Below are 21,596 nucleotides of genomic sequence, written 5' to 3' on the forward strand. Positions count from 1 at the left end.
TCACTTCTGAGTATACCTAATGTTTATTATTTTCATTAACTCTCCTACCCAAGACCCTCCATCCATCCATAAGACCCCTGCTTATTTCATGCCATTCATTCAATGAACACTGACTACATGCTAGGCACTATCGGTGCACAGATGGAAAAGAGAAAGTTCCTGCCCTTAGCGGTTAGCAATTTGATGTGAGAAGGGAAATTTTAAAAAGAATCCTTGATACAAGTGTGTATATAGAACGTTTACTGCTTAGTTAAATAACATTGTGATATTTCTTTGGTTTGAGTTACCCTCTCAATCCTACCACCTGGCAAAAACTCCTTCAGAAACATAAGTTAACACTGATCACAGATCATCAACTGTTCTTATGTATTCTTGAGGATCTTCTCTTTGACTAGATAGCCATAGGGTCTATTTTGGGACTAGGGATGGTTATGGTCTGGTTTGCAACACAGCATCAGACAGGGTGCTTGCTCTAGCCTGCAAAAGGGCTGCTTTGTCTAGATTTATAAGTCATTAGTTTTGGCATAAGAAAAGTCACTCTAGAAAAAAGACTCTAGAGGAAAATTTATTGGAGGTAAAAAGGTGCTTCCAGAACTGAAGTAGAGGTGCAGGAGACCCATAGGTCTGGGAGTCTCAGGGACAGGAATCAGGGCCTTAAAGCCCCAGGATTCTCTCCTCTTTTTCTCTCTGGGTTTCATCTTTATTCTCTCAGGTTCCTCCATGGGGTGGGGGACATGGATATATTCATAGTAGTTTGCTGATATATCCTTACAACTCATGATCCAAGAGCAAGTTAGAGCTTTCCTTCTTTGATTCAGGATGGAAAATCTCAGTCCAATCTAAGACTGATTGGACAGTCTTAGGCCACAGGGAACCCCAGACTATTGACTGGCAGCCCCACAGGATCCTGTGATTAGAATATTTCTCCAGAGGAGAGGGAATGTTTATCCCAAAAGAAGGAACAAAGGTGGTGTGGAAATCCAAAGAGAAGATTTTGCTACCCTATTCTACATGACCAATGCAATGCTGCTCTCCAGGATAGCTCCCAACCAGGGAGAATCCTCATTAGCCTGTTTATCTTCCCATTGCCCATTCATGGCCAGCATACAGAGCGTCTACAGCACTAGGGCATATCAAAACACACTGGGTAGCTGTCCATGAGTTCATATGGCTGTAACCCTATAAACAATACGGAAAGATGGCTGCTGAGGGGGAAGGAGGTCCTTTTTGATGTATAGTCACACATTTCCTTGGTTGGCATAGCTAAACACTGGTGACTTTGATGGTATCATCTATGCTGGAGATGACTTTGATCTTGACTCTTCCTGCTCCTTCAGAGAGGCACAGTCCAAGGGTCTGGCCTGACTTCCTGAGTGCCTGTGGCTTACTGAATGTGCTTCTCTCCCCCCACACACATCCTTACCCCTCTCCATCTCACACCCAAATCTCCCATGCTGTAGAGCTCTTTCTATTTTGCAAGAAGTGAGTTTAAGCATCTCTGAACAGGTAAGGGGAGAACCTCTTAAATGCTATTTCCTTTAGCTGTGCATACCCTCCCAAGTCCTTTTAGTAATAGAAAAAGAAGCTTTGGAGATCCTAAATCATCGACAACTCCAGACTTCTGTTTCCATCCATATGATAGACTGCTGAAGGACCCTATCACTACAAAACAAGTAGGTTCCAGATACAACATATTTTTAATGTATTACTGGGCTCACAAAGTTAAGGGAAATCTCTAAGAACCACTACTCCACAGAAAAAGGGAGTCACAACTATATCTGGCAGCAAGGACCTAAACAAATGGGAATAAGGGGCTCAGAGCACTGTGAAGAGTATTACTAACTCTTGAGCTGGCAGCATAGTGAGGATGGTGAACCTTAGAATCCTACATTAACCCAGGACTCTTGAAGAGAGCTAGTGTTCCCACTTAAGAACACTGCCTTTAGACAATCACAATAACAACAATAATAATCATTAGTGGTAGGGTTTGCCAAGGGCAAGCTTGGCAGGAAGGGGTGCCTAAGAGTTAAAGAGGAATAAAGTCCTTGTAATGTTATGGAAGGGAGTTAAGATCATTTTAGAGTTTGTTAAGTTAAATAGACATCATAAAATTTCAAAAGAAGCCACTGAAAGAACAGAAGAGGGTATAAATCCCAAATCAATTAGAGGCAAAAAACAGGATTTAGAAAACAAGTATCCCCCTCTCTCCTCTCCCCACCCAAAGCTCCTCAATCAATCTTTTAAAAAGCAAGAAAGGAAAAGAAGCATTGCACACATGAAAATTGAACAAATGAGAGAAACAAGTTTAAACATATTAATGTTCCCATTAAATGGAATGGACTGAACTCATCAGTGAGAGGATAGACCTGGTTAAATAGTTAAAAAAGAAACTTAAGCTATATATATGCTGCACACAAGAAACACACCTAAAACATAAGGGTTTTGGAAAGTTCAACGTAAAAGGATGAAAAAAGATGTTCCTGGAAAACACTAACAAAAAGAAAGATGGAATAGTTATAATATTAGCTATATTAATTATAATATATTATCATATGTAATAATTATAACTATATTAATATTATAACTAATATAAAATGTTAGAGGGCATAATAATAATATTAGGCCAAAAGCATAGTTAGGAATAGATGGGGTCACTTCATAATAATGTCTCCATTCACCGGCAAAATATATGAATTTTTAAGATTTATTGTGGTCATCATTTTGCAATACATACAAATATTGAGTCATTATGTTGTAAACTTGAAACTTATGTTATGTGTCAATTATATTTGAATAATAAAAAAAGAATTCTAAAACTACACCTAATAAAATGGACTCAACATAAAGCAACACAGAGTTATGGAAAGAAATGGACTACAGCAGTAGGAGATTCCAAACCAAACCTCTCAGTTGTTAATGAGCAAAAAATATTAATAAAGATTATGATTTGAACAACATAATTAACACATTTAATTTAGTGGGCAGATGTAGAATAATAGTTCATCTTTCACCATCTCTATAACTTTCAGCAGATCTCTGGGCCTCAGTTTCCTCATGTGCAAAATGAGACAATACTATCTACAGCGCTTTCATCAAATCTAAGGTGTCATCAGTGATAAGGCTCACCATTATTGTATGTATCTCTAGGAAAGAAAAAACTTCCAATCTACTGCAGGCTGCCAATTGTAGGTCACATCCCAATTTTAGTGATGCTAAAATGTGAAAAAAAAATGTGTGACGGAGGCTCAGTTAAATACTACATGTCATGTGGATTGCTGTGATGACTAAAATGAGATGCTGTAAGTAAAATACAAGACTCAGGTTGTTCGCCCTGCCCCTTCATAACTTTCCTCTGCAAAACAGCTGAGGGTAAACAAGGGGAGGGCGTGGCAAAAATCCCAACTGGGGACTATTTTAGCTTTTCACATCATTGACTGTTTTCCTAGGTATCGGCACCTCAAAACTAACTACTTCTTCAGAGGGAAGATCAAGTTATAACCATAGCATTCTTGAAAGAACATGACTCACCAGGTCAGTTGCAATGGGGAGAAGGGGTGAGGAAAAATGCGAGAGGGAGGCAGGGGTCAGACAGGCTCCCCAGAGCAGAAGTGACGCTGGGAGTGAAAATGGCAAAGAGAGGTGTAGATGTGTTTGGGGGAGGGGGAGGAGGGAGAGAGCAGCGCCCTTGCTGCTGTAGGGGTGTAAGGGTGGGGAGGCTCGGCTGCCCCTCCAGCCTGCCCTGTGCCTGTGACATCTGGAGGCTGGAGTGGGGTGAGGAAGGCCTTCCACCCAGCCCACCACTTAGAAGACAGGAGAGGAGAGACTTCAAGTGACTGGAGACAGGGCATACATCCACTTTCTGAATGGATGAAAAACTCAGACTACTAAAAGTAGCTTTGCCTTTTTCAGCAGAGGCAATTTTAGGGTCTTAATGATATTACTATTTTGGAATGGCTTTTTATAAATATTCTTCACTATGTGAAAATCAGTTTTTTGTTAAAATGCTTTTTTTAAAAAAATTACTTTTAAAACAAACAAACAACAAAATCCAAGTAAGCCTAAAGCTGTCTTTGACCTGGAGAGGACATTGTCCCCTCGTTACATGGACTGGCATGCTACCTGTCCTTCCAGATGCCACCCGTATGCCCCCTCCAAGGCCTTTGTGATTCTCACCTGGAAGTGCTCTCTGCCCTGGCCGACCTCTTGCTGACCTCCTGGAACCTGGAATGCTTGCATCTCCCTAGGGGTGCAAGTCGCCTCTGACCTCACCCAGTTTGAGTGTGTTGTCCCACCCCTGGGCAATGAGATCTTTGAAAGCTCTGAATCCCTCTCCCCACCTCCAACCATCCAAGGCACCAGCTGTCAAACAGTGAACTGCCTGGTGAATTAAGGTGATTGATCACTAAGGAACAAAGTGTGCTTTTTAGGGATTCTTCCTACAACCGCACATGTTCCTAAGACAAGGGATTGTCATTGATTAAAAATCATACTTTCGTTAGTGGTAAACTTCTTTTACTCTTTTAAATACTATGCTTGAGGGTGGTGTATTTATTTTATTGCTATGAAATTGTTAAAATAATACTAGTAAAATTCTCTGAGGTGATGGCCATCTCCTCTCCGAAAAATCACACCAAGCATCTGATGTATTAGTTTCCTATTGCTGCTGTAACAACTCACCACAAACTTAGCAGCATAAAACAATGCAAATTGATTATCTTACACTTCTGTATGTTAGAAGTACATTACTGGTCTGTGTTGAGATCAACATGTTGGTAGGACTACATTCCCTTCTAGAAGCTCTAGGGGTAAATCTATCTCCTTACCTTCTCTAGCTTCTAAAGCCTATCCATATTCCTTGACCTGTGACCCCCTCCCTCCATCCTCAAAGCCAGGAATGGTAAGTTTAAGTCTTTCTCACATCACAACACTATGACCTCCTCTTTTGCTTCCCTTTTTCCACTTTAAAGGACCCTGTGATTACACTGGGCTCACTTGGATAATCTAGGATAATCTCACTATCTCAAGGTCTTAATCACATCTGCACAGTCCTTTTTGCCATGTAAGGTAACATATTCATTGGTTGTGGGGATTAGGACACAACATCTTTGGAAAGCTGTTATTCTGCCTACCACACCTTCTGTCACCTCCCTCTGCAGGGGAGGGGCGCCGGTAGCCAGGGTAACTGCGAAGGGGCTTCAGACCTTCAGGCTGTCAGGAGAGTGTATGACTTGGTGTATAGGGTGGAATTTTTGCCCACTGCTTCTGGGGAGAGGAAGTTCAGATACAGCAAAAAGCCATCTCTGGAAAACCTGCCATGCACTGCTGAGTAACCTTTTTAGAAAAGTCTTAAAAATGGGTTTAAAAGCCCTGGTTCCTGCTCCAGTTCATGTCTTATTAGTATTCAAAATCAGGGGTAGTCCATGCTTAACCAGAGCAGAAGAGCCGGCACCCCGCAATCATTCTCCCATGATACCAGCGACAATGAATCTTGAGGTTAAGGGTGAACCATTTAAGAAATATATTTTTGCAGACAAGGCTTTAGAGGAAGTCCTCTTAGCAGTTTGAATCAGAAAGTATTGAAGTTCCTCGATCCGGTTTTTAACAGCAGCAGCTCCTTTTCCAGATGTAGAATAGGCCTATTTTTCCTTCTGGGAACTATTAGATCTAAATTGATTAAGTTCAGACCCTGGAGCCTATGTGGGTTGTATACATAGTAGGGGCTTGAATAGCTGTTGAATTCAATAATCCCCAAATTTACCTTTTATTTCTAGGCTACGAATAAGTAGAAAAAGATTGAGATTGGAAATAGTTTGGCAATATTGATTAAGATCCAAAAACTACATAGCATCTCTGCTTCTTGGTATCTATCCCAGAGAAATATTTGCACATGTGGCTAAGGATGTACAGTACAGTGTTGTTTGCAGTGGTCACGGATTAGGGACAGTTTAAATGTCACTTGAGGGGTAGGAAAACAGATGTGGTATATCCACACTAAACAACTTAAAAAAATAAGCTAGATCTATATGTATGAACAATAAATATACTGTACAGTGAGAAAAGCAAGTTTTGGAACAATACATATCTGTTTGGCTCTTCCAAAAATGATATAATTGTAACTTACGAACATATATGTAACATAGAAATTTCTCGAAGTACAAACACCAAACTGAAGACAACTGTTATTCTGGGAGAGGACTGGCATGTGCTTGGAGCAGGGGTTGCTAAAGATGAATTTTTACTTTCACCTACATTGTGTGAATTTTTTGGTAACAAAACACAGGTACATGTTATCAAATTGTAAGATATATTTTAAATTAAAAGAGAAAGATAAACTGAACTGAATGAAATAACCTAATGTTTTAAAGTTGTCAAAACTGATGGTCAAATCCATTAAAATGTTTTTACAAAGCAACACTTAGGACAGAAAGTTCAAAACTCTTTTTCCTATTTTGTTAAAAGTGTACATGTATATATACACATAGACTACGATATCTAAACATATTTATATGGATACTACATCTACTTATCTATCTACCATCTATCATACACATGATATATATCTAGATATGCTGCACGCATCTATATATACTTACAATAAAATGCATAAATATTGCTTTGGTTAAATCATAGATAAATATCTCATTCTTTATCATTGTTCTTATTATTTATAATGGCAAAAATATCTCCTATATGATTATGATTAATCTGGTAATTGAATAGGGTTTGCCTTTTAAATAATTCAATTAACTTTAGTAAATTAAAAAGTTTTCTTACACAGTTGCAAAATTAAGGGCAAAATGAAACACTGCTTTATGATATGTAGCATCCCTTTAAATGAAACCCTTCCAAGTGTGAAGAATGTGTTAAGGTTTTATCAAATGAATGCTCTGTGTAGAAAAACTGATCTAAATCGTGATTTAAACTTTACAACCACTATGATCTTTCCATTTGAGCAAAACTTCTCTTAGAAACTGAAAGGGTAGGGGGGTTATCTCAGACCTCTGGGGATATCCCAGGAAACAAAAGCTGCTCTAAAGGAATTGTGCAAGATTGACAGCAACAGGAATTCCTTTCTAGACGATGTGAGACTGTAGATTTGGTATTTAGTTCCACTGAGGAAAGGGGAAGCTACTGAGCTTTTTACTTACCCAGGGAATGAGTCCTGAAGACCCTCAATGGTCTGTGCGTGTGCGGATGTCTCCGGGGGTGATCAAATCCCCCCCTCACCCCGCAGGGAGGAGACTGTGTGTAGAGACCGCAATCAGCACCTGCCGGTCAGCAGATAAGCCCTCCACATGCAGAGGCACTCGCCCAGCTGTGGCAGAGGAGCAGAGCCAGCCCCTTCCCTCCCCCATCCCCGCAGAACAAAGGGCGGTCATTTTCTGCTCCTCCCAGAGTCAGATGCACGCACACACGCCTTCCATCACAATTAACTCAAGAAACTGAAACACAACACAAACTCACCAGCAACATGCTCAAAATCAATACCATCAATACCCAGAACGAGGATACCAAAAAAGCAAAACAAAACAAACCTATTCAAAGAGTAAATACTCAAAGCAACAGGGCTCGAGTCAGACACACTACAAGGTCAACAAATCTAAGACAAGTTCAGGTACAGGGCGCCTTATAAACTGAAGAGCTAGCCATTATCCCTGGGGTCGCAAACGTAAATGCCTTCAGGGACCAGCTAGTGGAAAGGTCTATAAGATAATACAGAGGGGGCCTGTCATGAACTGGACCGCAGGTGCCCCAGGTAAAGGCATTCACATTTAATTTTTTGAAATTTCAACTCTTGCAGCATGATTCTTAAACAGAGTCTACAATCAAATAGAGAAGGAAACAGAGTTAATTATGGGTACAGAATAGATGAAATAGAATAAGAGTCAAAGCCAGAAATGTGGCATGTCCACAGAGAATGAAAGTCAGAGCAGTGATCCTAGCTGTCTTTTATTTGAAAGGATGGTGACCACTTGGTTTATATCTTCAAAGGCAAGAGCAAAACAAAAGTTAAAAGACATGGCTTATTAAACTCTAATATGAGGGATTCAGATTTGTCAAACAGATTCTTGACATAAATAATTGAGCTAGATTACAAAAAGATTGCACATGTTCTCTTGGAAGGCTTTAAATAAATGGAGCCTCCAAGAACTATAGGTGTGGCCTTATTGGAAGGCAAGGGGTGGACCAAATGACCTCCCAAGGTCCTGATTTAAATATGTCTGCATAGTCAACCCTTGGTTATCCAGTCCAAAGAAGAAGACAGTGACAAATCATCCTACGCTGAAGATAATAAAAAGTTATATTTGTCTTTGGAATGTATTTGGTACTTAAATTAGAATGTGTCTTTCTGATGCTCTGAGAATTCACAATGCTTCACAACAGCCACAAAAAAGGCCTGACCTGGAGCTGGGAGGCTGCCCAATTTCGCCATCCTGTCCTCCATGCAAGCCTTCTCCTTTGCTGGGGGTGGGCAATATCATCTTTCAGAAGAACACTCAGCAGCCCAAGCTTTCTCAGACAGGGCCCACCTGGCTCAACCCTCCCCTGGGATTAAAGAGAACAGTCTTTCCCTGATCTCTGGCTGATTCAGGATGAAGAGTCGGGATGGTGTGGGCTTTGTTTTCAGAGGATGACTCCCAAGTGCTATATAGGACCCACAGGAAGCAGCAAGCTAGACAAGGTTTACTCTAAGCTGACTACAAACGACGGTCTAGCCTCCCCACCACAGAGGACACAGAAGCAAATTCCTGGGGTTTCTTGAGAGAGAGAGAGGGACTTCATTGAAAGGGAAGATGAAATGAGTGCCCAGCACTTGGGAAGAACGAAGCTGCATGTTCAGGAGACGCAGTACAACCCATGCATGTCAAAGGATGGGTGTGACGGAGAGCTGCACTTGAAGCCAGCGTCCAAGGTGAAGGGAGGGCATGCCCACAGCAGCAACTTGTGGAGGGTCCAGCAGGAGGGAAGGATGGTTGCCCCACCATCCTCTGTCACTCCCAGGGTCTACCAGGGGAGGCTGGTGTCACCTAACAGGAGGCAGGGCCAACTGGAACATTTCAGAAATGCATCGAAGTCTAACCAGAGACTCATGGCTCTGGGAGGAATGATTTGATGAGGTGGGCTGCTCCCTGATTCAGAGAGACACTGGACCGTCACAGCACTGGATTCAGACAAGCTGCTTGGCCCCACCCTACTCAGGTCACTCAGGCAACAGGGTCACTATAATCACTTCTGATTTGCCTTTTTCTAGCACACTCTGGTCTTTAGTTTTTCCTTCTTAAGACCCAGAACCGTGCTAATTTAAATGTGGCTATTTAGTTTAAATGAAATAAAATTAAAAATTCAGTTCCTCAGTCACAGTAGCCACATTTCAAGTGCTCAACAGTCCCATGTGGCTAATGGACACCATATTGGACAGCACCAACACAGAACATCTATGTCATCACAGAAAGTTCCAGTGGATGGGGCACTTATCCAGACTTCTAGGAGGGTCTAGAATCAGGTACCTTCTACTCTTCACAGGGTAGAAGAAATGAATAAATGGAAGAAGAAGTGTGCTTTACAAAGTGTCTTTTCTACACATCATCACCCCTGATCCTCACGACTGCCCTGGGTGGTAGGTGGGGGTAGACTTCAATAGGCACCTTATACAGATGAGGAAAGCAGGCACCACATAGCTAAGTAACTTACATGAAGTTCGCAACTATTGAGTGGTATTGTTAGAATTAAAACCAGGTCTTCCAATTCCAAGGTCAGTGCTTTCTACTGTTACATGCAACTGCTACAAATAATGTTACCTGCCAGTGACTTTTTTCAGTGCTGCCATAAAAGCTCGGGCCTCCCAGAATGACGCTGGCATGCCCTTGTGTTTTCACTGGTTGGCTGATTTTTGAAGTGATGACAAAACTTTGCACAACTGTAGTTCAGCAGCTTTAGAGTTAGGAAGCCCAGGGGTTCGAATCCTGACCCATCCACATCCTGTTTCATTGACTAGGGCAGGTGGCTTACCATCTAATTTCCTTTCCTTGTATATGTACTTCATAGTGTTGTCAGGAGGATTAAATAAAACAATGCCTCTGAAAAAGGCTTAGCACAGTGCCTGGAATGTATTAGAGATCCATAAATAACAACTATCCATGGTAACTGGCAGAATTGACAATGCACTGGTACATGCAATACCCTATTGAGGCTTCAAGACAAGAAAGCGTTATGATTATTCCTCTTTCTCCAGCTGATACACCTGAATCTCAGTGAGTAAGGGATTGACTTAAGGTCATGCAACTAGAAAGCTGTAGATCTAGGGCATGAACTCAAGCTATTTGGACTCTAAATCAACATGCTTGTCTTTCTACGCAATGTTGCTTCTCAGAAGAGAAGGGAACAGTGGGCACCAAGGCACACTTTAGAGGATGTTTAGCTACCCTGAATTCCCATCTTCCTCCCTTCTTTGAAGTGGACAATTAATGTTTTCTTGGTCTTATGGAAGATACTGTGCAAAGGCAGCTTTGAGCATCCCAATCTATCATAATTGTCACCTTTAAGCCACTCCTATGTAGGGATGTCTACACTGGTAAGGAAGTAATGTTTGTATAACTAAGGAAGTTTAAAAACATGAAGAGAATGCCTTGAAGCAGAGTATTCAAATTCTCTTTCTGAAAAACCATCCATGCTCCATCTTCTCCCCGCTATAGCAAAAGGCAAGGACATGGCATACTAGAGCCCCAGCTGAGCCCAGCTGAGACCTATGGGTGGGAATATGTGTTGTTGCAAGCCACTGGCTTTTGGTAGTTGTTACTCAGCCTTATCACAGCAAAAGCTGACTAATACACCTGTCAAACTCAGGGTAGGAGGCACTTACCCTGCCACAACGATCTCAAAATCTCCATCATGGTCCACATCGGTGACTGCCACACCATAGTTGAGCTGGGTGGGGTTGCTGTCATAGTCAGGGGGCAGGACCGAGCTGGTGACTGCAGTGAACATGGGTTCAGCACGCTGGGACCCCTCAATGGGGGGCAGAAACCGCAGCAGCAGCAGGAACAATAACATCCTGAACACCTGAAACCAAAAGTTACGAATGTTACTGCAAGTTCTGATAACCAAATAGCCCAGAGTAGGCACATAAGTACCTTTCCCCCGTTCACGGAGGGCTTGGCAATTCCTAGGCTGCCACTTTCCCCTAAGACCTGCCCTAACTACCATGTTTAAGACTGCAGCCTGCCTGCATCACACCTGATCATACTTATCCTGCTCTGCTTTATCTTTTTCTTAGCACCTTTCACTGTGTAACATACTGCGTAATTTACTTATTCATTGTGGTTACTATTTATCATCTGTCTCCCTCTGCTAGAATGCAAGCTCCACCAGGGCAAGAATCTTTGTGCTTTGCTAACTCGCTGGCATCGAGCCAAGGACAGGGGCTGACACATAATAGGCACTCAATACACACTTGAGTGAATGAAGGAAGGAAGGAATGGTCGAGTATAAATATATAAGCATCTCCCATACTCTGAAAGAAAGATTGGGGGAATGTACAAAATAACCACTTTCAAATAGTCCAGGTATGGAGCGAGCCCAAATGAGTACCCTGGTCTAGAACAACAATAGAGGCAGTGAAGGATTATCCTTCTATGGGAGATACCCCAGAGGTAGCCTGGAGTGAGTCTGAGACTTGGCAGGTTCCTCTGGCCAAGGTCCCTCCCTAGGGCAGCTGGCCATCATCTCCAGATCAGGAAGCAGTCAGTTAGGGAATGTATTCCAGCAGGATCTGGCGGGTGGTACATCATTCACTTGGAGAAATTAAACCATTGTGTGCGTGTTTTATTATAAATTAATTATGTATAATCCATTGTATAATTCATTATTATATCTCTAACATAACTCAGGGTGTTGCCGAGCAGCCTGGGGCCATGGGAGCTGGTGACATGCACCCAGGAGACTGATGAGAACGGCCAAGGAGGTAGAAGGACTCCACCCTCTCTTTGTGTGCGCTACAGATGGCACCACCCTGAGACTCTGCCTGGAGGCCTGGAATCAGAACTCAGAGTGTTCTAAAGGCCCTCCTGGAACAAGTCCCATGAAGGCTGTAGGTCCGGTCTTGCAGGCAAAGTGGGGCCTTCCTGCCTTCGAAGGCAGCAGACCCCTTCTTGATGGAACTTTTCCTGCTGGCATGCTGGTGCGTCTGGCAGCTGAGAACAAGGCTGAGTGAGGCTGAGGTCTTAATGAAGAAGATGGGGAGGCTGGCTTCCCATACGGAGACAGACACTCCTGCCAGCAAATGAGCCAGCCTCAGTTCAGGACCCAGAAACTCAAATGAGGGGCCCAGGCACTGCCTTCACAGTCAAACATGATTCAGAAGCCTCTCTAATGCCTTGCTGGTGAGGCCGGAGAGAGACCCAGGGGGCAGGGCTCCAAGTGCCGGGTAGAAACTAATCTCAGTGAGCCTTCCTGGGAAGGAGGCTCTTGGAGCCTGTTCACAGGGCACATGTTGGGTGTTGCACTGTCAGAGTGAGGTCAAGTCTAAATTACAGAGATGTCTGAACAAGACAGTATCTTCTACTGGCCTGTCTAATCACTGAAGGCAAATGCATCACTGTGAAAGTTCTGCCACTCGGCAGGAAGTTTGGTTGGATGAAGGAAACTTATAATTGGATTAATGAGCAGCTGGTGGTAAAAATGAGAAGCTAAAGAGTATTTAATAACCAGTGTAGACATGCAGAAATGTAAGGTGGATCTGAAGGTCACTGGTCTTTTCAAGGTATGACCTCTATTATAGGGACAGCAAATGAGTTTCAACCTGAGAGCCAGATCCAATTGATTGGTAGTGGATTGAAAGAGTACTGTGATCAGATTACAAGGTTTTCAATGGACACAGAAGAGAAAGTGGCATTGGGTATACCTTCTAGGAGCTAGGTAGTCCCTCCTGGGCACCATTCCTGCAATTTGGGTCACTGCCACCAGAGAGGCAGGTACCCCTATTAGGGTAATACAAGCAACTGGTAGAAATTTTCTAATGAAGGCCACGAGAGGCAAGAAGCCTGATCCAGCCTGTTGATTTTCACCTTTTCTGTGAAAAGGTGAACTTTTAATTAAAGGAGCCATATGAAAGAGGTAGCTACTCTGTGTTAACCATTTCCAGATAAATACCCTAAAGCAAGACTAAAAAGAAGTAATACACTTATGGGTTGACCTCTATTTTGCTTGGTGACCTTGAACAAGTCACAGCCTTGTTGGGTCCCAGCTTTCTTCTCCAAAATGAAGGTTTGGAATAGACTCTAAAGGTGCTTCCCAGCTCTAAAATTCTATGATGAATTAAAGGATTTTTTTTTTTTTTAGAAGCAGACCTTCAGTAGTTTTTCTCCCTAGCTCTTTCCAAAAATTTCAGACCAACCTGTGTGATTTTCTTTTCTGAGCATATTGAACATATTTTGAACAAAACAGCTTTTGGCAGGATTCTACAGTAGTTCACCCACAGGGGCCAAGGCCAGAGAGGAATCAGCCATCTGATTGGAATCTGAAATCACCCCGCAGTGGACAGCCTCCCCCATGGTGCAGGGAGAACACGCACTTTATCATGAAGAAACTCAGGAAAAGGTCTGGATAATATCCCCTTCTACTCTCAGGGCTCACATGAAAGAAATCCCTCAAGTGCTCCTCTAAACCATGGCTACACAGACTGCTCGCCAGACCAGCATCAACATCAGCCAGGAGTTTGTTAACATGCAGGATCTTGGGCCCCACGCCAGACCTAATAAGTCAGAATATGCATTTTATTATTTTTTAATTTTTATTTAAAAAATTTTTAATGTTAATTTATTTTTTTTTCAACGTTTATTTATTTTTGGGACAGAGAGAGACAGAGCATGAACGGGGGAGGGGCAGAGAGAGAGGGAGACACAGAATCGGAAACAGGCTCCAGGCTCTGAGCCATCAGCCCAGAGCCGGATGCAGGGCTCGAACTCACAGACCGCGAGATCGTGACCTGGCTGAAGTCGGACGCTTAACCGACTGCGCCACCCAGGCACCCCAGTGTTAATTTATTTTTGAGAGAGAGAGAGAGAGAGAGAGAGTGTGAGCAGGGGAGGCCAGAGAGAGAGGGAGACACAGAATCTGAAGTAGGCTCCAGGCTCCGAGCTGACAGCACAGAGCTGGACGTGGAGCTCAAACTCATGAACCATGAGGTCATGACCTGAGCCAAAGTCAGATGCTTAACTGACTGAGCCACCCTGGCACCCCCAGAATATGCATTTTAATAAGACTTTAGGTGACACAAATGCACGTTAAAGTTTAAGAAACACTGCTTAGCTGTAGCTGTATACTAGAATCACTGGGGGAGTTTTTAAAAAATACTGTTGTCCAACAATGATTTCTTGGACATGACACCAAAAGTACACACAACAAAAGAAAATACAGATAAAATGGATTACCTCAAAATTTAAAACTTTAGCACATCAAAGGACACTATCAACAGAGCAAAAAAGTGACCCACCAAACAGGAGAAAATATTTGCAAATCATACATCTGATAAGGGATTGAAATCCAGAATATATAAAGAGTTCCTACAACTCAACAACAACAAAAAAACCCAATTAAAAATGGGTAAGGGACTTGAATAGACACTGCTCCAAAGAAGAGATATACAAATGGCCAAGTAATATGTGAAAAGACACTCAACATCAGTAACCATGAAGGAAATGCAAATCAAAACTACAGTAAGAGACCACTCATACCATTAGGATGGTTATAGTAAAAAAAAAAACAAAACAAAACAAAACAAAAAAACAAAAAAGATGGAAAATGGCAATCGTTCGTGAAGATGTGGAGGAGTAAGACCTTTGTGTATTGCTGGTGGGAATGTAAAATGGTACAGCTACTGCGGAAAACTGCTATGTAGCAGTGCCTCAAAAAAAGCCCCAAATACAATTGCCATGTGATCCGGCAATCCCACTTCTGAGTTTACACTGGAAAGAACTAAAAGAGGGGACTCAGACAGATATTTCTACACCCATGTTCACAGCAGCATTATTCACAATAGCCAAAAGATGGAAGCAGCCCAAGAGTCCAAATGGGGAAACAAAATGTGGTCTATACATAGAATGGAATACTAGAACCTTTGGAAAGGAAGAGAATTCTGACACATGCTACAACATGGATAAACTGCAAAGACATTATGCTAAGTGGAGTAAGCCAGTCACAAGGATACATAATCTATAATTCCACTCAGATGCAGTACCCAGGGTAGTCACGTTCACAGACACAGAAAATAGGATGCTGGCCGCCAGGGCTTGGTGGGGACAGGAGAAACGGGGAGTTCGTGTTTAATGGATACAGAGTTTCAGTTTGGGAAGATGACAAATTTAGAGACGGATGATAGTGATGTTGCACAACAATGTGAATGCACTCAGTGTCACTGACCTGTACACTTAAAAATGGCTAAAGTGGCAAACTTTATGTTCTCTTGATATATATTAGCACAATAAAAAAATATAGATGTCTGGTCTCATACCAAGAGATTCCCACTTAACTCGCACCGGCTGCAGCAGGGGCATCAGAGTTTTAAAAGCTCCCATGTGATCATAATATGTCACAAAATTTAAGAAACGCTATTCTATACGAGTGCTTCAGTACTTCTCCAACTTTAATGTGCATACGAATCATCTGGGGGTTTGTTAAAATGCAGATTCTGACTAGGTAGATCTGTAGTAGGGTCCAACATTCTCTAGTTCTGACAAGTTCCCAGGTGACGTCAATGGCTCCAGTCTACAAACTGCACATTGAATAGCGAGGAACAGCTATCCCACAGCTCCCAGGCCAGAAACCAGGGTATATACTACAGTGAAGGTACGCGATTAGTTCCAGAACCTTCTCCTCTGTCTCCAGATCTAAGGAGCTGAAATCAAGGGAGGGTTATGCAATCCACAGGGCTGCAGGCTCAGTTTATCCTTATACGCTCAAAGTACTAGCTGTCTTCAGCTTGAAGTTAAATTACCACACTTGATATGGAGTGACAAAAAAGGCTTCTGACTCCAGTTTTTGCAAAACAGTGAGAAGAGGGGAAGGGTTGGAACTGGAGGGGGGTCAGGTCAAGGAGAAAAGAGATAGCTACCATCAAAGGCTTACAGAAAATGGGGCATGGGCAGGAATTTGCAGGCAAGATAGAGATGCATGGGGCGCCTGGGTGGCTCAGTTGGTTAAGCGGCCGACTTCGGCTCAGGTCATGATCTCACGGTCCGTGAGTTCGAGCCCCGCGTCGGGCTCTGTGCTGACAGCTCAGAGCCTGGAGCCTGTTTCAGATTCTGTGTCTCCCTCTCTCTGACTCTCCCCCGTTCATGCTTTGTCTCTCTCTGTCTCAAAAATAAATAAGCGTAAAAAAAATATTAAAAAAAAAAGACAGAGATGCATGCCAATGTGTTCTTAAAAACCATCATAGTGCCTGGTACTAGTAGGTGCTCAATTATTATTTGTTAAATGTACAAAGGAAGGAATATGTCCAAATGATAATGTGAACCGGCAGAAATGGCTTGCAACTTGTCAAACACTTATTTAAAAACTGTTCTTTCCCGAAAGCAATGCTTCTCAAACTGTAACGTGCTTACAGATCACCTGAAGATCTTGGTAAAATGCAGTTTCTGATTCGGTAGGTCTGGGGTGGGGCCCGAGTTTCTGCACTCTAACAAAACGTCACAGGATGCCTCTGCTGCTGGTCTGCAGACTTCACTTTTAGTAGCAAGGCTCTGGACCAACGATTCTAAACCCTAGCTGGCCAACAGAATCACCTGGGCAGTGCTTAGAAACACACTGTGGCCCAGCTCCTTCACCCAGTTCTGATTATATCGGTCTGAGGTGGGCTTGGGTACTGCATATTTTTAGAAGCTCCCCAGATGATGTTGATGGGCAGCCTGGGCTGAGAACCACTGCCCCAGGCGCATGGTCCTCAGATATCCGGGAGTGTAAGCTACAATCTGATTTAAAGTGAAAAATGTTTCTGCTACCAAAATTCGTCAGCAGCTTGTTGAAGTATCTAAGAAAGCCTGCTTAGCTAGAGAATGTCAAAGGAAGACGTGAGATGCGGAGTTTGGGGAGGAAAGCCGAGCGGGATGGGACCGCCTGAAGCAGCGGCACAGCAGGCACCCGGAGTGACCTCACATTTTACATGGCTGACTTGGGAAACCTCCTGTCACACCACTGTGAACATCTGAATCTTGTGGGAGAGCGTGGAGAAGTTAAAAATAGAATTAAAAAGTAGGTTGAACTGAATTTTTTTGTTTTCTTGAATGCTCGGGTATTAAGTGCCTACTATGTATTCGAGCGCTGAGTGGTGCCGAGCGGTAGGTTAAGCGTGTGAGTGCAAAGGGCGGACGTAGGGGCAGAGCGGCCTGGAGGAGGCGAGGCTGACTCCCAAAGGCAAAGCTTGAGCAGGTGGGGGAGTGGGGCCAGGGTACCTGTACCTAGCTAGATAAGGAACATGGGCTGCGCCTGCAGGGGAGGAGCGGGCAGGGGCAGAGAGGGGTCTGTCTTAACAAGGGCAAGAGATCGCAGAACTTGTGTTTCAGGCAGTGAGAAGAATTGCTTTGTAATAATAATTAAAAAAAAAAAAAAAGCTCTCTAAGCAAACTTCTTGAGCAATCCTCAGCGGGATAAAAAGAGGGAAAGAAAAACCCAAAGCCTGGAGTCAGGGACCTGGATTTGGATCTCAACACCCGCCCCGCCCCACAAACTGGGACCTGGGGCATGTTCCTTAATTGTTCAGATCTTCAGTGTCCTCATCTGTGAGGTGGGAATCATATGCCACACCAAGGTTTCAAGGGTTAGGTGAGCGAGTGAGCACCTGCCGGGGGCCAGGCAGGGCAGCGCTGCTCACCACTCGTTTCCCTTCCTTTCACACGGATAGTGTTAGGTTAGATCGTCCTTAGACATTGGCTGGGGGTCACATGCAGCCAAACTCAGTTTTCTGCAGCCTTGGGACTTTCCTGAATTGGGTCTGAAAACTGGTAACCAAGCAACCTAGATCTCGGATGTGGGGTCAGGCGGCTGTGGGGAGAGGCTTCCAGGACAATTTTCAGGGCAAGCAGTTCTTTAGCAATTATCGAAAGAGCCAAGGGCACCACCCCGAGATCTCACAAAAGAAGAGCCCGGAATGCTTCAGATGTTGGGAATGGGCAGAGAGCACAGACCCTTTCCAGACGTTGTAGGAGGGCAGAGTCTCACTCTACAAAAGAGCTCTGGATGCTTCGGATGTTAGAGAGGAGCAGGGAGCCCAGACCCTTTCCAGACACTGTAAGAGGGCAGAGGCTCCAGGGAGAAAGACAGCTGCGGGGTCACTGTGCCCTGTGCAGGCTGGGCCACCAAATCTATGCAGAGTCCCACGGAGGAGGGCTTGGAACTAAGGCATCTTTGGAGAAGAGGCAACAGAAGCCGTCTTGGTTTATTTACCCATAGCGACACTCCCTGTGGCCCCGCGATGAGCCTGGGATTCTGCTTGGCAGCACTAAGGTCACAGGGAGGAAGTCAACATTTGCAGTACAGGGTGAAGGGTGCCATGGAAGAGGACGCACAAAGAGAAACCTAACTTAGCTCGGCGGGGGGGGGGGGGCGGGGGGGACTGGAGTGCTTCCACACAGATAGGGTGCTGTAGGTGCTGTAGCCACAGGTTAAAGATGTTAAGGAGGTAGCAGACAGGAGAGGAAGGAGAGAAGGAGCAGAGGGCAGACCCAAAGGTGTGGAGGACCCGGCTGTTAAGCCACCCTGGCCTTCCTGGCCTTCTAGAACTGTCTATTAATTTACTTATTTATTTGTAACTTTTTTATTCATTTTTGAGACAGGGAGAGACAGAGCACTAGTGGGGGAGGGGCAGAGAGCAAGGGAGACCCAGAATCCAAAGCAGGCGCCAGGCTCTGAGCTGTCAGCACAGAGCCCGACGCGGGGCTTGAACCCATGAACTGTAAGATCATGACTCATGGGCCGAAGTCAGACACTTAACTGACTGAGCCACCCAGGCGCCCCTAGCACTGCCTATTTAAAGGCCCCAATCCCCTGATCATGAGTTGGGAGGAAGCATTAATTTCCCAGTCCGGAAGTTTCCATCCAGAAGACCTTCCACTTGCCTAGAGCAAGGGTTCTCAACTGGGGGCAATTTTGCTTCCCCACCTGCTCCCTGGAGTATCTGTCAATGTCTGGGGATATTTTTGGTTGTCAGACCAGGGAAGGGGGGTGCCACTGGCATCTAGTGGGTAGAGGCCAGGGCTGCTGCCAAACTTTCTAGGGTGCACAGGACCGCCCCCACAACAAAGAAGTGTCCAGCCCAAATCACCAACAGGGTGCGACTGAGAACCTCCAGTGCTGGTGCAGCATTCCCAGCCTCCTTTCTCCCCCCAACTCCTCCTCCTGAGGGCCTGGGCAGGGACTCACAGACCGGTCAGTGTGCAAGAACTGGGCAGGAGAGCCCTTTATGGACCTGCCTCCCTGCAGAGGCTGCTCTCTGCCCAGTGCTGAGGTGGGTCAGGCAGGCTCAGCCCTTCCCCCACCCGCAGGGAGGGCCGCAGTGAGGTGCCCCACAGACCCCACTCTGAAGCCTGGCCTTCCAAACAGCGGTATCTGTAGTGACCGTGGCATTCTAATCTCTGCCTGAGGCTTGCCTCTCTCCTCCCTTTTTCCTCCCCCCTTCTCTCTCTCAGTTGGTTCTGAACCTGAGTAAGGAGGGGGGATGCTCTTCATTGGGCCCCTTCCAACCCCAACACCGTCATTCCGGTTGGAAATGCGGTGTCATAATTGGTTCTTGCTTCTTCCTCATTCCTCACACCTGCTGGATCACCACGTCCATGCTGCTCCGTGGATATTTCTGAAAACTGCCCGTTCTTTCCACCCCCACTGCCGGAGATCGGCTCCTCTGTCTTTCACCCGAACAGTGGCAATACTAACTACCCCCTTCCGCTCAGCTCCCCCACTTCCACATGCCTGTCAGAGCTCTGTTTCTAATCTCCGAACTGATCACATCTCTCTTTAGCTTAATTCATGGGACTCTGTACACCAGGCAAACAGATTTCCACTGCAATTTTGCATAACAAGTACCACATGAGGAATGGCTAGTAATATTAACACTTACCTAACTACTGACTAGGTGCCAGGCACTACTCTAAACCTTCGCCGAGATGATCTCATTCAATCCTCATAGTAACCTTGTGAGGTAGGTGTTGCTGCTGACCCCATTTCACAGATGAGGAGACAAAGGCATAGCGAGGTTAAGTAACCTGCTTAAGGTCCCAAAGCTAGTATGTAGTGGAGCCAGATTTTGTGTCTAAGCACACCGGCTCCAGAATTGGTATTCTGGACACTACACTAGACAGACACCTTCTCTCACTATACCAAACTTGTCTTAAACCAAGTGAGATGGGAACGCAGTGGAAGGAGCAAGCACCATTGCCTGCGGTGGCAGCGGGGGGGCCCAAGAGAGAGGCAGTGGTGAGTTGACCAAGGGGAGAAGGTGGAGAAAGTGTCCCGGGCTGAGGGGCCGGCATAGGCGTGGACAAGCAGGCTTGTGCTGTGCAATGAGGCTCTGTGTGGCTGGAGCACAGGATGGGGCAGGGCAATCTTTGGGAAGGAGGGTGGCTGGGGAGGCTGGAAAAGAGAGGCGGTCTCATGAGCAGTACTAGCCAGAGTGGGTTAGGGAACCACCCAGCTGGGGGTGGTGTGTTAGAAAGCCCAGTGTAGCAGTGGGGTGTGGAGGAAGCCATGGGAGGGTGCAGCTGGAAGCTGAGATGCCAGCTGGGAAGCAAATACTGTGCCCAAGTGGGAGAGAAAGCTGGAGGTGCCCCTCAGTCACTCACTCATTTATTCATTCCATATTCCCGCACACCCACACCGTGTCAGGCACTGTGCCCAACACTGGGAAGACAACTGAGAACAAACAAAAGGCCTTGCCCCACGGAGTATATGTTCTGAGGCCTCAGTCATGGGTGTCTCTCCACCTTGTCTCTGTCCTCATCTTCTGCATTGCCAAATGCTAGACTTTCGGAATCTGCGCCCCCCCCCCCCGCCGCCCCCCACCTGAGGGGCCACCAAGTCCTATGCATCTTCCCCAGCACCCAGAAAATATAAGGTTTCCTTCTCTTTCCCTCTACCTGGGGAAAACACCACATGCTGCCTGCAGCTGCACTCACGGATAGGAAGCAGACTTGGTCCTGCTCCAGAAAAGCCAGAGGAAAACTCAGGGGACCCAGGCTAGGAGGTGCCACAGAGACTAGCAGGCTAATGAAACGGGGTTACCGAAAGTGAGAGGACAAATGGAGTCTCCTAGCCTTGCGCACAGGGCACACAGCAGGTGCCTCAGAAGTATTGTTAATTGCTTAGACTCCCTAGTCTGTGAAACGGGAAATGAAATGAGATAATGCCTGTTAAGTGCTGAGCACAGTGCCTGGCAAACACAAAGTCCGTACATGGTAGGTGACGGTAACAGCAATCACACTATTACTACTGCTAACAAATGTTGAATGAAGGAATGCAGTTCAGGAGGGGGAGCCCAGGCCCACCAGGTACTCCCCTTCCAGAAGTAGTTGCCAAAGTTGAATGGAATGCCTGGGGACTGACTGTCAGACTTC

At 45.0% G+C, this 21,596-nt stretch overlaps 1 protein-coding gene across 7 annotated transcripts in view; it reads right to left on the reverse strand.

Annotated features, from left to right (window-relative positions):
* CRTAC1 (cartilage acidic protein 1) overlaps positions 1-21,596 on the reverse strand; it is a 157,558-nt gene that overhangs the window by 128,029 nt on the left and 7,933 nt on the right. For all 7 annotated transcript variants that reach the window (XM_019813657.3, XM_006938060.4, XM_019813654.3 and 4 more), the window contains exon 2: positions 10,862-11,061. In XM_019813657.3, coding sequence (XP_019669216.1) covers positions 10,862-11,061 — 200 coding nt within the window. The remainder of the gene's footprint in view (positions 1-10,861; positions 11,062-21,596) is intronic.

This window comes from Felis catus, chromosome D2, assembly GCF_018350175.1.
Source record: "Felis catus isolate Fca126 chromosome D2, F.catus_Fca126_mat1.0, whole genome shotgun sequence".
NCBI lineage: Eukaryota > Metazoa > Chordata > Mammalia > Carnivora > Felidae > Felis > Felis catus.